This window comes from Leptodactylus fuscus, chromosome 4, assembly GCF_031893055.1.
Source record: "Leptodactylus fuscus isolate aLepFus1 chromosome 4, aLepFus1.hap2, whole genome shotgun sequence".
In the NCBI taxonomy this organism is placed as follows: Eukaryota; Metazoa; Chordata; class Amphibia; order Anura; family Leptodactylidae; genus Leptodactylus; species Leptodactylus fuscus.
The window spans coordinates 218,021,913-218,037,470 of NC_134268.1; the positions used below are offsets into that span (position 1 = coordinate 218,021,913).

General features: G+C 41.4%; 1 protein-coding gene across 1 annotated transcript in view; it reads right to left on the reverse strand.

Moving 5' to 3' along the window:
* The window catches only part of DGKB (diacylglycerol kinase beta), a 320,729-nt gene that overhangs the window by 33,194 nt on the left and 271,977 nt on the right, over positions 1-15,558 (reverse strand). Inside the window, exon 23 of the mRNA XM_075271811.1 lies at positions 305-425. Within this exon, the coding sequence (XP_075127912.1) occupies positions 305-425 (121 nt within the window). The remainder of the gene's footprint in view (positions 1-304; positions 426-15,558) is intronic.

Genomic DNA, 15,558 nt, shown 5'->3' on the forward strand with positions numbered 1-15,558 from the left:
ATATATATATATATATATATATATTATTATTATTATTTTACATTAGATGGATTATTGGATGGCTGAGGAGGTTTCTGAGTATTTACAGAGAACACAGGGCAGGGAGAGGAAAACGATCATCCTTCACTTTTGATTTTTTTGGTTATTTTTTGAAATTTTGGTGGCACATAATGGCGTCAAATTCAGCCCCCCCCCCCCAAAATGAATGATTTATTAATTTCATACTAAATACAAGCATGTTATTTTTTGCAAATATATCATAAAACAGTAACAATGAGGGTAATAATAGTAATAATAATCCTACCTTATAACCACAGACGAGCATTGTGCAAGACGCCTTCCAGCACTTTTCAGTCCCGTGTAAATCTGTCCCATCTCCATTGCTCCTTCCAAGCCAACCACTTCCAAGAGTTGATCACTTAGATCTAAAATAGAAATGCACAGCCATGACTCCATGTTTGTTCTTCAAATGATCAAAGGCAGGTCTAAGCGGGGCTGCACTTTACAGTCTGTTTATGGCGTGTGCTCGGAGTAGGTTGTGAGCACCGCTGGGGCACCGGATACCGTCCATGAATACATTCACCTAACAGAGACATTCCTTAGCATATGAAAAGCTAAATTATTAGGTATTATAATAAAATCTCATATCCATAAGACAACAGCTGGTTGGACAGATGATGGATTATCTAAATCGGTGCTCTCGAGTCGTCGGCCACTAACTGTTAAAATTACATCAACAGACCTAAGGTTGTTGGTTCTTGGCTGTCTATGGGCCTTGGGTGATGTCCTAAAGCCCTATAAGTTCCCAAACACTTTAATAACTGCCTTACATGAACACTTGGCCTGGGTGAGCATGCGTGTGTTCTAAATAGGGTGAGTGGAGCAAGCCATAGTCAGACACTAGAGATGAGCGAGTAGTATTCGATCGAGTAGGTATTCGATCGAATACTACGGTATTCGAAATACTCGTACTCAATCGATGCAGAACCATTGCTATACAGTCGGCCAATCAACGCTGGTTCTTCTCCTACCTTTAGAAGTCTTCTCCGCGCAGCTTCCCCACGGCGTCTTCTGGCTCTTCATTCACTCTGCCAGGCATCAGGCCTGGGCAGAGCCAACTGCGCATGCCCGCACTACATTTTCTTGTAGTGCGGGCATGCGCAGTCGGCTCTGCCCAGGCCCGATGCCTGGCAGAGTGAATGAAGAGCCGGAAGACGCCGCGGGACGCTGCAAGGAGAAGACTTCTCGGAGGATCCAGCCCAATCCTCACTCGTGGACTTGGTAAGTATAATTTGATCAAATGTTGCCTACCCCTGAAATGAGCATTTTCCCCCCATAGACTATAATAGGGTTCGATATTCGATTCGAATAGTCGAATATTGAGGGGCTACTCGAAACGAATATTGAACCTCGAACATTTTACTGTTCGCTCATCTCTAGTAGCTGCGAATTCTCCCAATCCAGACTGTGTTTTCAAGTCACTGGAAATAATACAAGTAGAACTGCCATCTTGGTGTCTTGCGAGAATCTCCTTTCTATGATACCAGAACCACCGTTCTAGGTTCTACAATGTCTGAGATATAGCTGTTTAAGGTGGCACCCTCCAGTCTCAGCTTCCCTGCATTACTAATGCACCAATACACCAAGTAAAAATAGTGTACAGGTTTGACCTCTCAATAGTAAAACAAGGTAAAGAATACAGAAGCGCACACATTATTACAGAATTTTGGCTCCTTTCTGTGAAATCCTGATTTTTTTTTATTCTTTTGTCTGTCGTGTATTGTGAGCTGTATTTGTACACTACTTTCTCTAGAAGTACAGGCTCCTATATATATAGCATAAAAGCTGAGGCTTGGGGGGCACCTCCAACAGATATACCTTGGGCATTATAAAACATAGAACAATGTATCCGATGTCGTATGAAAGATACAATTCTCATAGGACACTGAGATCACAGTTCTAGCTGTATTAATTTCAGAGATATTACCAGTTGGATACAGTGGGGATTGGAGTTGTGGCTGTTTATAAATATGAAAATCCTGATTGTGAATTATACTTGTGATGTATCCGTAAATATTCAGATAGAACTGTAATCTTGGTGTCATATGTGACTCTGTCATATGTCATTAGAGGCACTGTGCCTGAGATATAAAGCCTCAGCTTCACTGGATTGTACAGGAGCCCGTACACCCGTACACCTAGTGAAGGCAATATATAGCTTTCAGCTCTGAATAAAGAAACAAGGAAATGAATAAAAAAATTGTAGGATTTCACACAAAGGAACCGAAATGAGTTAATAAAGTATCTTAAAAAATGTATTAATAAAATAAATACTGAAAGAGAGTCCAAAAGTTGTCTGAGGCCTTGTTCACATCTGCGTCGGTAATCTGTTTGGCGGAGTCCTCATGGGAATGGACTACCGAACGCATTGCAGTGAAAGCACATGGACCCCATAGACTATAATGGGGTCCTTGTGCTTTCCACACGGAACATGCGGACAGAAAAGTAGTTCCAGATCTACTTTCATGTCCGCATGACTCGTGTGGAAAGCACAAGGACCCCATTATAATCTATGGGGTCCGTGTGCTTTCATTGCTCACTGCTTGACTAGGCATTTGGTAGTCCGTTTGGGAGAGTCCCCATGCGGACTCCCCGAACGGATTACCGACGCAGATGTGAATGAGTCCTGAAAGTTTAGTTACACTTTTAGAATAGACTACACAGCACCACAATTGTCCTCAGGTTGTGTGTGGTATTGCAATTCTGTCTAAATTGGAAGCAAAACGGGTAGAGACAGGGGCACAGCTATAGCTATATGCGGTACCTAAACAGGTGTGGTGCTCGGGGTCCTCCTGTCCCAGGTGTTTGTGATGGTGACCCCCATTATAATCTCTAGGGCCTCCCCATCGAGGAATTAACCCCAGAAGACTACTGTGAACATATTACAGCTCCATGTAAACCTCTACATCTGTTTCCCCCCTATAATGAAGCCTGAAAAAAAAAGATCCTTTATTAAAGGCAATGAATGAGTAGTGATGGGCAGGAGGGGGTTGCACCAGATGAGGCCGCGAGCTCCCATTTGCAGACTATTTTTTTAAGGGCGAGCATTGTGGAGGATTTGTGAATGAGGGTTTTGCAGGGTTTCCCAGTCAATGAGCGGTTCCAGTGTGTGGGAATGTTTTCACAGCTCTGTGTCTCTTCTGGCCTCTTCCATAAATGCAGCGACTTCACGTGTCTCCTCATATTAGAGTTACGGGCAAACAAAGTGCGCTCTCATGAATGACGCCTGATGTCAGCACATTGTGAATGGCGCACACAGTACATCTGACCCCGCACACTCATTCCTGATCCTCGAATAAAAGTCACTAGGGAGATGGCCGGACACTTCCTTGCATCGCTTCAGCTGCCCTGGGAAATAAAATGAGTTGTCTCCGTGGGTTTTTTTTTTTACTTTTTTTTTTTTTTTGTTAGCTGCTATAAGAGCAAAAATATTGTCATTATAATAATCTAGTAATGAGAAGAATGAAACTTTAATAAATTAAAATGTATTCATTTGCGGATTTAAAAAAAAAAAAGTTGTAACAATAAAATATTATTATATTAATAATAATAATAATAATAATAAAACAATAATAATTTTTATTATTATTATATTTAAAATCCGAGTAGCAATTTTAATAAAATGCCAATAATATATAATAATTACTAAACTAAAATAGTTATAATAATAATAATAATAATAATAATAATAATAATAATAATAATAATAATTATTATTATTAATAATAATAATAATAAATAATAGTAAATAATAATAATAATAATGATAATAATAATAAAAAATAATAATAATAGTAATAAATAATAATAATAATAATAATAATAATAATAATAATAATAACACCAATAATAAATAATAATAAATAAATAATAGTAATAAATAATAATCATAATAATAATTTCTGGATTTTTTGTAATTTATAAGAATTAAAAAAAATATAGAAAAATAATAAATATGTAAAATATTTATGGAAAAAAAACAATTGTAATTACCTACTAGAAATGTAGAAAATCTAATAAAAAGGGTGATAATAAAAGACTAATAATGTTTTATTTTTCTAAGAATTATTAACATTTTATCTTTCTTTTATTACTTTTGCATTTTTTAAATAAAATTATAATGTATTCAAAGACACTGGGGTTGAGGTTTACTGAGCTAAATCTGCCAGAATGTGGGCTCAGTTTGCAAACAACACTGATATACAGTATATATATTGTGAGAGAGTGAAGGGTGTAGTCTGGGAAGACAAGTATATTCCAGCCAGGCACCAAAGGGGTGTATGGTAAAGACTCACACCAGGGAGGTCAGCTGACTGATCAGGCCCTAATAACAGTCTGAGTGTGAAGATTAGCAGTGTGGCACCACACTGACAGATTTGAACTGTCCAGACTGGACCTCCAAAGCAGGTACTGTGCCACCCATTGTTGTTTCCAAGGTGGGAGACTGGTAGCCAGTCTCCTGTATAGTCATGGTCAGGTGCATGTGCAGTAGTAATAGCAGCATGCTACTGCGCATGCACCCGCGCCATTTTTTATCAATGGCAGTTCGCGAGCGCCGGAGGAAGACGAGACCTGAAGACATCGCTGGAAGAGGAGGCGTTTGCTGATAGATCCCCTTTAAATAAAAGTGCACGAGGCGCTCCCGTATCTCCATATCCCTCCAAATTGATACGCAGGTTTTCTTCTGTTGGCTTCCATATGGATTTGACTTTGGATACAATTCCATTGTTCGCTACGTTGTTATATACAATATAGAATATCGCTGTAATACAATGTTGCACTATATGGCGGCACAAATACCTCTTGCCCATTTGAATGAGACCTAGAGTCTGATCCCCAACCAATGGTCACCGGGCCAGGAAATAATTTTAGAATTTTCATTTTTGCTTAATCCGATCCGTTAAAGGGATCGCTCTTCACCTTTTCGGCTCACTGTCCCTTTAATACATGACAACACGTGGGAGATCATTGAAACCAGTCAGCTGTGAAAACTGATTTTTGATTAAAAGGGAAATTATGCATGGGTGACTACTCCGAAATCTGGGGATAGGAGGAGAGCGTTTAATGCACTTAACAATGAATATTCTACCAATTTCTAAGTGAACAATCTAAACTCAATTTGATATAATCCAAATATGTGACGTGTTGCTGGTGCACGGGCACATCTGTCATTGACAATGCCGCTCACTCCCAGCTGGACACTTTCATAATGAAATGAATCAATTTGTCTAAATTTTATGCAGATTTAAGTATCTGTGGTGGAGGCTCGGATGGAGGTTTTTGTTTTTTTCTCGTTTTTTTTTTTTCTTTCCCAGCGTGTAAACCGAAGATATTTTGCCCCGCTGACAATTTACATGCAAATCAGTGTTTCTCCGGACAGCTTTCTAGAAACGAGAAGTTTCCACGCTGAAGACAATGCCCCAAAGTTTACATCTGAAGTTTAAACCAAAATTAAAGGGAACCTCCGCCGTTACGCAGGTAAAACCGACCTAAAATCTAGAGTTCTCTTGTAAACCTGTGGCTCCATCTTATCTTGTATTGATTACAACTTTGGTTTATTTTATTCTTTGTTCACATCCAAAGCTAATATTGGAATTTTTGCAGATTTTTATTAAGGGGGCATTCGCACGGAGGAAATTGGCGCTGATTCTGGCGTCAGAATCCGTGCGGAAATAAATAATCCTCCCATTGACTTCAATGGGTTTCGTTTTCCATGGGAAAAAAGGCTCCCATTGATCTCCATGGATTCTGCGAGGAAAATGGAATCCATTGAAGTCAACGGGAGGCTTTATTTCCGTGAGGATTCTGATGCGAGTTAATGCACCAGAATCAGCGCCAACTTAATGCCCCCTTAATAAAAAGTAGAGCATCGTGGGAGACATGTCAGATCTAAAACCGGAATAGAGAGAAGCAGGATCATTTACACGCCTATTTTTTATTTGAGACCTAATCTGACATCCGTCAGCCGTGTTCAAAATGAATGTGTCACCAAAAAATGACTTTTTAAAGTCCAGGGCCCATAAAATCGCACCGTTTTACAGTACAGGCAAAGTGGATGGGATGTGTTGCCGCCGCGGTTTTTCCAGCAGCGCTTTATTGCTGCAGGACGTCCCGTGGGACATTAGCCTAACAGTTTTTATGTGAAACATATTTTTTTTTAAATAATTTTACATTTTTTCAAAAAATTTCTATGTTACTATATTTTATTTAAAAAGTATACCATACCCTGCAATTTTCACTTTGGCTGCTAAGCCTAATTCTAGACTGATGCTTGACACTTCTTTCGCGGTTGTATTTGCAGCAATCATTTACATCACAGGCAGGATTAGGCAGGGTTCACTCTACTGTTGGATTCCGTTATGAAGGTGAATGAACATCTATCATAATGGACACAAACGGATCTTGCTGGAGTGGACCATCACTTGCCCAACCGGATCCTAGACTACCTGACAAATTGCCCTCAGTATGTGAGAGCCCGGGACTGTGTCTGACCCTGTGATCTGTAGTACGGGGGCACCACAAGGTCCAGTTCTTGCCCCATTTCTCTTCACACTGTACACTGCTGACTTTAGACACAACTCCTCCAGCTGTTACTTACAGAAGTCCTCTGATGACTCTGCTATAGTAGGCCTTATCATTGATGGCGACAACAGGGAATACAGAGACTTAAACCGGGATTTTGTTGAATGGTGCCAGCAGAACCAGCTCAGGATTAATGCTGGGAAGACCAAGGAGATGGTGGTGGACTTTAGTAAACAGAGAGGTGCTCCGACCCCGGTGGAGATCCAGGAGACATGTATTGAGATAGTCAGGACCTATAAGTATCTGGGCGTGCTCCTCAATAATAAACTAGACTGGGCCGATCACCTGGAGGCGCTGCACAGAAAGGGCCACAGCAGACTCTACCTGCTCAGGAGGCTGAGGGCCTTCGGAGTCCAGGGGACACTTCTTAGGGCCTTCTTCAATTCTGTGGTTGCCTCAGCCATCTTTTTCGGTGTGGCCTGCTGGGGGAGCAGTATATCAACCAGGGACAGAAATAGACTTGACAGGCTGATCAGGAGGGCCAGCTCTGTCCTGGGGAGCCCCTTGGACCCAGTACAGGTGGTGGGTGACAGAAGGATACTGTCCATGGTGACCTCCATGCGGGAGAACAAATCCCACCCCATGTATGAGACCCTGATGGGACTTGGCAGCAGTGTAAGTGACCGTCTGCTTCACCCCAAGTGTGAGAAGGAGCTATCGCAGGTCCTTCCTCCCAACCGCGACCAGGCTGTATAATCTACATCAGACCAAGCGAAGACACTCCGCACAGAGAACTAATGATTATGAAGTCTTCCTTCTTTCTCTTCTATTCCTTAGCTGCTATGGACTCCTAGTATATCTTCTCTCCTCAGCATATGTGTGTCTACGTCTGTAATATATTACTGTGTATTATCCTGTATCTGTATTACTAGGCTGCTGTAACATGCTGAGTATCCCCACTGTGGGACTATTAAAGGATTATCTTATCTTATAAACTGTAACACCATCTATTGTCAGCAGTGGATGTAATATTGTCTCAATGGTGTTATCTATAAAGGTGTTATCTTCTATTGTGATCATGTTTTTTTGTAATTGAGGTGATTGCTGCATAAAAACACCTACAGAATTGGCAAGTGTCGGGCTACTATTAGGCTTAGTTGACTGAGTGAAAATTGCAGTTTTTCAAAATATAAAATAAATTATTTAAAATATTATCAAGAATTTAAAACAATCTTTAGTGGATGATGTTTCTTTTTGCAATGATACAAACACACATTTTAAGTCAACCCTATTTCTAGACAGTTGAGGAAGGCCCAAAAAGCGTCCCAGACACATCATACATTTGATTCTCTTCTTTTCCGCCACATTACAACAGAATTCTAGGAAATGTTACATTGTAACTTTCCACCCCTGTATCTTTATTGGTTGGAACAGGCAGAGTAGAAATCTCCGCATCGGGAACCTACTGTTACATTTCATCAGGTCATAACAAGAGACACCCCCCCCCCACTCTAGGGGGCGCCGGCTACTGCCCAGAATACCCCCACTGACCATAAAATGCCCAATTTATTTTCGACTTCTTAAACTGGGAGAACTTAGACAGGAGTAAGTGAATGACAAGGGGCACGGCGCTGGCTCCGAGCTCCGAACATTAAGTCCGCAGATGTTTCAGGGTCACCTCATAAGTCTTAATGAAGTATAATTAATCATGCGGTGAAAAGTCTCATAATATTTAGCAAGGAACCCAAACAAGATTCTTTTCTGTTTCTTTATTTTCCTTCTGGACTTTTAATGCACATAAAAAGGACCTGTGAAAACATTTCCCGCATGTGTGAGCAGTATGTCATCGCAGACCTGGAAAAAAAGAGTCCGGCTGATTTTTCTATTAAAGCAGAAGTTGAGTAAATACGGATTAATTAATAAGATGTTTTAAGGGGGTGTCTGGATTAGAAAACCAATTACTGACACCCTAATAGGGCGTTCTGCGGTAAGAGAGGTGGGCTCTTATTCGTAACCCAGGTTATAAAGAGTGTCTCCCCCTGGAGGACCCAACACACCCATGCCTTACACAAGTCACACACTTAGGTCAATGGACACCATGTAATGCTTCATTTCACCTGTGGTGGTGCTGCAGAGAAAGTGAACACTTTCTGCCAGGTTCAGTTTACTGCCACAAGTCCAATCTTACAAAAAAATAGTATACCTAGGTTTTGTTTTTACTAGAAAAAGAGAATCAACTCACAAATTTACATGTGGGCAGATTGATCTAATCTTTAGTTGAAAACTACCACAAAAGGGGGCAATGGGTTGGCTATAATTCCTTTTAAGGTGATCTTTTACCATATCGAACATTTCCAACTCTTAGCATCCTTCAATAGGCTCTGCTCCACTGATTCTGATGCAGTTGGAATTTTTTCTCTAGTTCCCACCATTCCTGAGCAATAATAATAATAATATAATACATTTTATTTATATAGCGCCAACATATTCCGCAGCACTGTACAATTTATAGGGTTCAGATACAGACAGACATACATAACAAAGAACGTTATTTCACACAATGGGACTGAGGGCCCTGCTCAAAAGAGCGTACAATCTATGAGCAATCACTGGTTCCGGTATCATGAATAGGCTATCTACTGTCAGGGGGGTGGTTCCTATATGCACCAGCCCAGGACTGCCCGCTTAATTAGCATATTGTGTGCTGAAACTTACAACAGTGATTGCTCAGGCATGGTGGGAGCTAGAGAGAAAATTCCTACTGGAGATGGTGAAAGCTCCTCTTTAAGTCCAATTGAACCTGTATAAATCTGTGTTCAGCAACTTCCCCTAATGGTGGAGGATGCGGGCAAGTGTACAACCCATTTTTTTTTTTTTTTACTTTATTTTTTCAGTAAGGTAAAATGATGGCCCATGCTTTAGAACATTTGGGCATGTACATATATCCATCACTGAATAGAAAAGTGGCCAACCCCTTTAAAGTCAATACAACACTAAGAAAGTATCTGTAAAGTAAATCAATTTTTTATTTTACAAATTTGTTAAAAGATGGAATTTCATTTTGAGTGTGGCTTCAAAAATGACCCTAGGGCAAAAAAAAAAAAAAAAGTTGTGGACACATCAAGAAACCTGATCAATATTCGGTGTGACCTTTGCCCTTTGCCTTCCATCAGTTCTTCTCAGTACTTGCAGACAGTTTTTGGCAGAACTGAGCAGGGAGGTTCTTCCCGTCGCCATCTTGGAGAACTAATTCCAGATCTTCTGTGGATGTTGCTTGCTCCAATCCATCTGTCCCTTCATGTCATCCCAGACAGACTGGAGGATGATGAGATCAGGGCTATATCTGTGGGGGCCGGATCATCACTTCCAGGACTCCTCCTCCGAAGGGCAAAAGTCACACCAAATATTAATGGGATTTACATTTCTCTTTTCTTCCTTCACCCTTCTAAAGACTATTATCACATTTTTTTCCCCACTCCTGTCTAAAACATTTGCACAGCTCCGTACGTCTGATTTGTGACTATTGACCCATCCCCATATACAACTAATGTTGTAACTTTTTATTATTATGATGATATTTGTTCCATTTTTTTGGTCGTTTTTGCTTTTATGTTCCTGTTTTTTGCAGAACAAAAGCCGCTCCTGTAAGAAAGAGCCTAAACTTCGGGAAAAAAAAGTTCTCTGTTTTTATCAAATTTGATGGCTGCAGCTGTTCTCAGATTTTGTATTTTACAAACAGGCTTATTCACTGGCTTTTGGCTAAAGGCCAGGCGACCATTAGAACATGCTGTTCGAAAACCCTCTATTCAGTTACAGATACTGAAATATGTTTAAGATCAGGGAGGGTCATCTGCCGCTACGGCTCGCGGAGGAGGATGAATTTTAATGTGTTACAAGTTCACACCGCCATCAAAGAGCCGAGGACGGAGAGAGTGACGGTAACATCGCACATACCTGCCGGCCCAGACAAAAACATTCATTAAAGGATTGAGGCATATCAATGTGACCGGGGAGGGATCTGACCCTGGCTACCTCCCACTGTATGGAGAGACGTTACATGGAGACTTTCCTGCTTTGGGGGAACAGACAGGTGGCCCCTGTACTAGTCCGCTGTTCTGGGACCCATCCGACCACCTTCTGACTCCCGGACACTACACAAAGATTGGAGCTTTTGCTTCTGGCTCCAGGCAGTCCTTAGTGGTCCTGAATAGCTGATCCCCCCTCCCCGATCAGATATTGATGGCCTATCCTGCCAAACATGTTTGGTAAGTTATAAATACACGCAAACTCCTCGAGATTGCACCAGATTTGATCCAAATTTTCCAAAAGTTTTGGAAACCACCAAATTTTTCATCCGTAATCCACCATTAAAGTCGTATAATTCCAGAGTATAACAAGTGAAAGCCCAAGGGAATCGGGGCAATCCTATACTCACCTCTCCTGGGATCCCTCCTGTGGTCTGATGTTCTTCCTGGGGTCACCGCTGAGGCCTGTGATAGGATAAGGAGACCCCAGAGTAGAATAATAGCACTTCTAGTTCATGCCAAATAAATTTGCCCCAAATGAACCGGAGAGCCAAACCTCAGGAATATTCCACTTCCAAAAACCTTACATCTCCACTCAAAAACACTGTGGCCAGTCCTCACAGATCTCCCCGGCTATTTTTACCTGTCTTCTTTTTTTGTAGTTTGTTTTTGTGATTATTTTAGCAAAAACTCTCTCTCTGGTTTATACATTTGTTATAACTCTTTTGGGTGGAGGGCTCCAGGGTTCAGAAAACAATTTTTTTGCATTTTTAAAGCCAACTTAGGCCCGATTCACATTTGTATTCGGGTTTCCGTTTGAGGAATCCACTTGAGGGAAAGCTATACGCATAAAAAATGAGTTAGCTAAGGAAACATACCAACCCCAGACTATAATGGGGTCAGGGGTGAACCTGTGAGAACCTGCCAGAAAGCCCCCCCCTGGGAGAAGGGGGCGGGGCAGAGGGGGCGTGTCAGAGCGAAGGGGGCAGGGTGAAGCTAAGGGGGCGGGGGTTAGCGGCGTTCGCAGGCAGAGAGCAGGCAGGGAGAGGACCTGCTCTCTGCTCCAGCGGCCATCCCAATCCCCCGCTCGATGCTAAGCCAGTCCAGGACAGCTTGTATGCGCTGAATGGGGTTTGTGTGGTTTCTACTCAGTTTCCTGCAAGCAGCACTTTTCTTTCTACATGTTTCATGCGGAAACAACATGGACCCCATTATAGTCTGTGTGGTCGGCAGGTTTCTTAGGTAACTGCTTTTTTTATGCGTATAGGTTTGCGTTTGGGGGTTCCCAAGCAGATTCCCCAAACGGAAACGTGAACACAGATGTGAACCGGCCCTTAGAAGTGGAGTATGCTTGTTCACAAATATTGAAACTTTTTTAAAAAGTCACATATAATGAAGGAGCCATTTACCTATGCATCATCTTAACTTCACCCACATCACAAAGGCACATTAGGCACAAATCCCTTTAAGGATTGGGCCCCATGTGGTGTAACTGCTGCGGTTTTGCCAGTTTTACAGTACCTATAAAGTCTGGCGAATCCCATCCACACCTTGCAGGAAAATAGGTATAATGGAAGCAGAAAGCAGGAAAAACCCTGATGTGTTGCCGCCACAGTTTTTCCCGCACCCCTTCTTTGATGCGGCCCACTACGCAAAGACCCCACGTTGTAGAAATGCAACTTTTTTGTTGCAGATGTTGCTGCGTTTTTTGAGCCACGAGTGAAAGTAGTAGTCTAAGAACCTAAGAAAAAAAAACCTGCAACAAAAAGTTGCAAAATAGGTAAAAACACCAGAATTCCGACACAAAGGCAACAATAAATCTCTCGTGGTTCTTGTTTCCACCTTCGACCATTGTCTTCATCTCCAAAGTAAGAAACTTTTTTGCTTTTTCTGGTGTTACTTTCCATTCTCCGCAAACTCAGGGAAACACGAGGCGAGTCAGGAAACAATAAAACGCCATCCAGTGCTTCAATCTCTCCAAGCATTTAGCAAATACTAGAAGAAAATATTGATAACAGGAAGTTTCCCTTTATTCCGATGTAACGTTTGAAATGTTTAATCAGACAATACTGCGATTCAGGATGTGGTTAGATGGACAATAGCTTTAATCCTTCCCCGCGCTATTCTTGGAAATAACTACACAGTGTCCAATGTATTTTAGACTTTTGGCTCCATCGCTATAGAACTTGCCGTAACTTTATAAAGTAGGCGGCTTTTTCTAATAATTGTAGGACACGGGGGGAACTAACAATACTTTTTTTTTCTGTTTGGGGGGTTGGGGGGGATATATTTACGCCTATGGCTTCTCAATAAGGCTTCATTATCGCCGATGACAAAACTCTAAATTAATATCTTGTCCTAAGCGCTAATCAAACCAAAAAATCTCGCACAAAAAATAACCCCCCCAAAAAAAACAAAAACAAAAAAAAGGATAGATATTACGACAATGCCAAGGCTATAAATATCCCTGAAATATTGCTATATAAATAGTGGACAATAAACATGTCACACGGTGAAAATATCTCGGCAAACGGCTGAGCAAGAGCGCTTATTCAGAAAAAGGACTTTATCAATATCCTGGTGCTGAAAGGCGGCATTATTCTACATTCCGAGAAGATTTTTGATTGTAGGCCAAATTCCAAAAAACCCCACAATTAATAGAATGAAATTTGCGGCTTTTGTTAAGGCAAGATAACGACGAACCGAGGCAGAAACGGCTCAGGACCACGAGACGCTTCAAGCCATCTCGGTAGACTAAGATTTTTTTCAAAAAATTCTGCAAATACTAGATGTTGGTTGAGTGATTATGATTAAAAGGTTACGGTTAAGGGGGTGTTCACATGTAGGAATTTGACTAGGGTTGAGCGATCAGGATCGGAAAAGATCGGATTCCGATCGAGCAAATTTCACAATAACAATCGGAATTCTGATCCCGAACTTTTTAGGCGGGATCGAGGTCTCACATTCGTGTCCACTGGCCAATCATTGTGGGAAAAGCTAACATTAGGGTTCAGCGATCAGGATCTGGAAAGATTTGATCACGATCGGTGAATGAGCAAGTTTCACGATCGTGATCGAAACTCCGATCCTGATCTTTTTAGGCGGGATTGAGGTCTCACGTTAGTTTCCACAATGCTTGACTACTGGCCAATCATTGTGTGAAAAGCTAACGTTAGGGTTGAGCGATCGGGATTGGGAAAGATTGGATCACGATTGGCGAACGAGCAAGTTTCACGATTGCAATCGGAATTCTGATCCCAATCTTTTTAGGCGGGATCGAGGTCTCACTTTAGTTTCCACTGGCCAATCATTGTGGGAAAAGCTAACATTAGAGTTGAGCGATCAGGTTCGGGAAAGATTGGATCATGATCGGCAATCGAGCAAATTTCACGATTGGGATCGGCTGGAAAATGATCGAAAATCGGATTTTAAAAACGATCCTGAAATCTCAAGATCGGCTCAACCTTAAATTTGACACTAAATTTATCAAGCAAAAAAATTCTGTTTCGGGAATTTGTAGCAGATTTTTTTGTGCTTAACAAAAACTGTCGCAGATTTTGTTGCTGAATTTAAAGCGTAATTGTATTTAGCCTATTTTGCCTTTATTCCAAATTCCGCAATCAGAATTTATAATTTTATTTGAAAAATTCTGTGTCAAATTCTGGCACAAATTTGACACGAAAAAGGCATATTTTCTGTCTCCCATTCATTACAATGGGAGTTCTCAGACAGAGTCCGCCTCAAAAATGATCAGCTACTTCCAAGGAATGAAATTACTGGGAGCCAAATTTCAGATGGAATTTGATGTAGATTTTGAGATGGATTCTGCCTCAAATTCCATTTCAAATTCCTACATGAGAACACCGCCATCTTCTGGAAAGCTACTGCAGTCCCTGATAATAGTTTTGTCTTGTTGCACTGATGCTTTTACTCCCATCCACTGCCACAGTCCTGCAGATTCAGGCCATGGCACCAGGTTAGCAATGTAAGTGGTGCCAAAGATGACGCCATGTGATCTACCATTCTGTTATGCCTTGTCTCACTCTTGTTTGTGGTTTTGACTCCTGATGGGACCTGTTCCTGACTTTAGACTTTGCCTCTTTTAATGCTAAGCCTTGACCCCTTTTGGAGCTCCTCACAGTGCCTCCTGCTCCCTAGAGTGTCCCCACATTAAGGTCTCCCTCATATAAATTGCATCTTATCTTATTAACATTCCCCAATGTCCTCTGATGCCCCCATATTATTATTCCCCACCAATGTTAGACAGTATTAAGTAAGACAAGAAGTCTCTATGTTCCTGTTCTACCCGTGGTTCAGACTGGGCATCTTTTCTCCATGGTAGTGGGAACCAAAGGTATTTTTTAACAACCGGGTTGGCAGAGCCAAGGAGAACCACCAGCACCCCAATCCTGCCCCTGCTTCTGACCTTTGGCTTCTGATCACTCTTCTGAGACCATCCTTGACTACATTGCAAGTGTGCAACGATTATCACAAATCTAAGGTTTTTCAGTGGACCATGACCTTTGGATCCTCCTACAGCTAAGGCCATACCTCTTTGGAAGGAAGAGGATGAAAATTAGGATAATCCTTTATGGTCTGCACCCCACTGGACCAAATATTACTCACTTTAGGTAAAGTTTTGTCCCAAAGTCAGTTTACGGACCACTTCTATAGGACAATTATTTGTGTCTGACAATTTCTATGGAATAGTCAAGGAGCTAGGAAACCAGACAGTATCTCCAAGGAAAAGATTTTCAGTAGTAAGGCAATGACCTTTGAACCGAAATTAATTTGGTTTCATGGACAGAATAGTGGACCTTCTGGACTGTCATACGATTAGGTTTACAGCTTGGAGAACCATCCAGGTCACCGTAATGAGACATTCATGTTCCATATGAGGTGACCCAGAAACCTTCAATGTGATCTCCTGCCAATTCACATACCAGGAGAT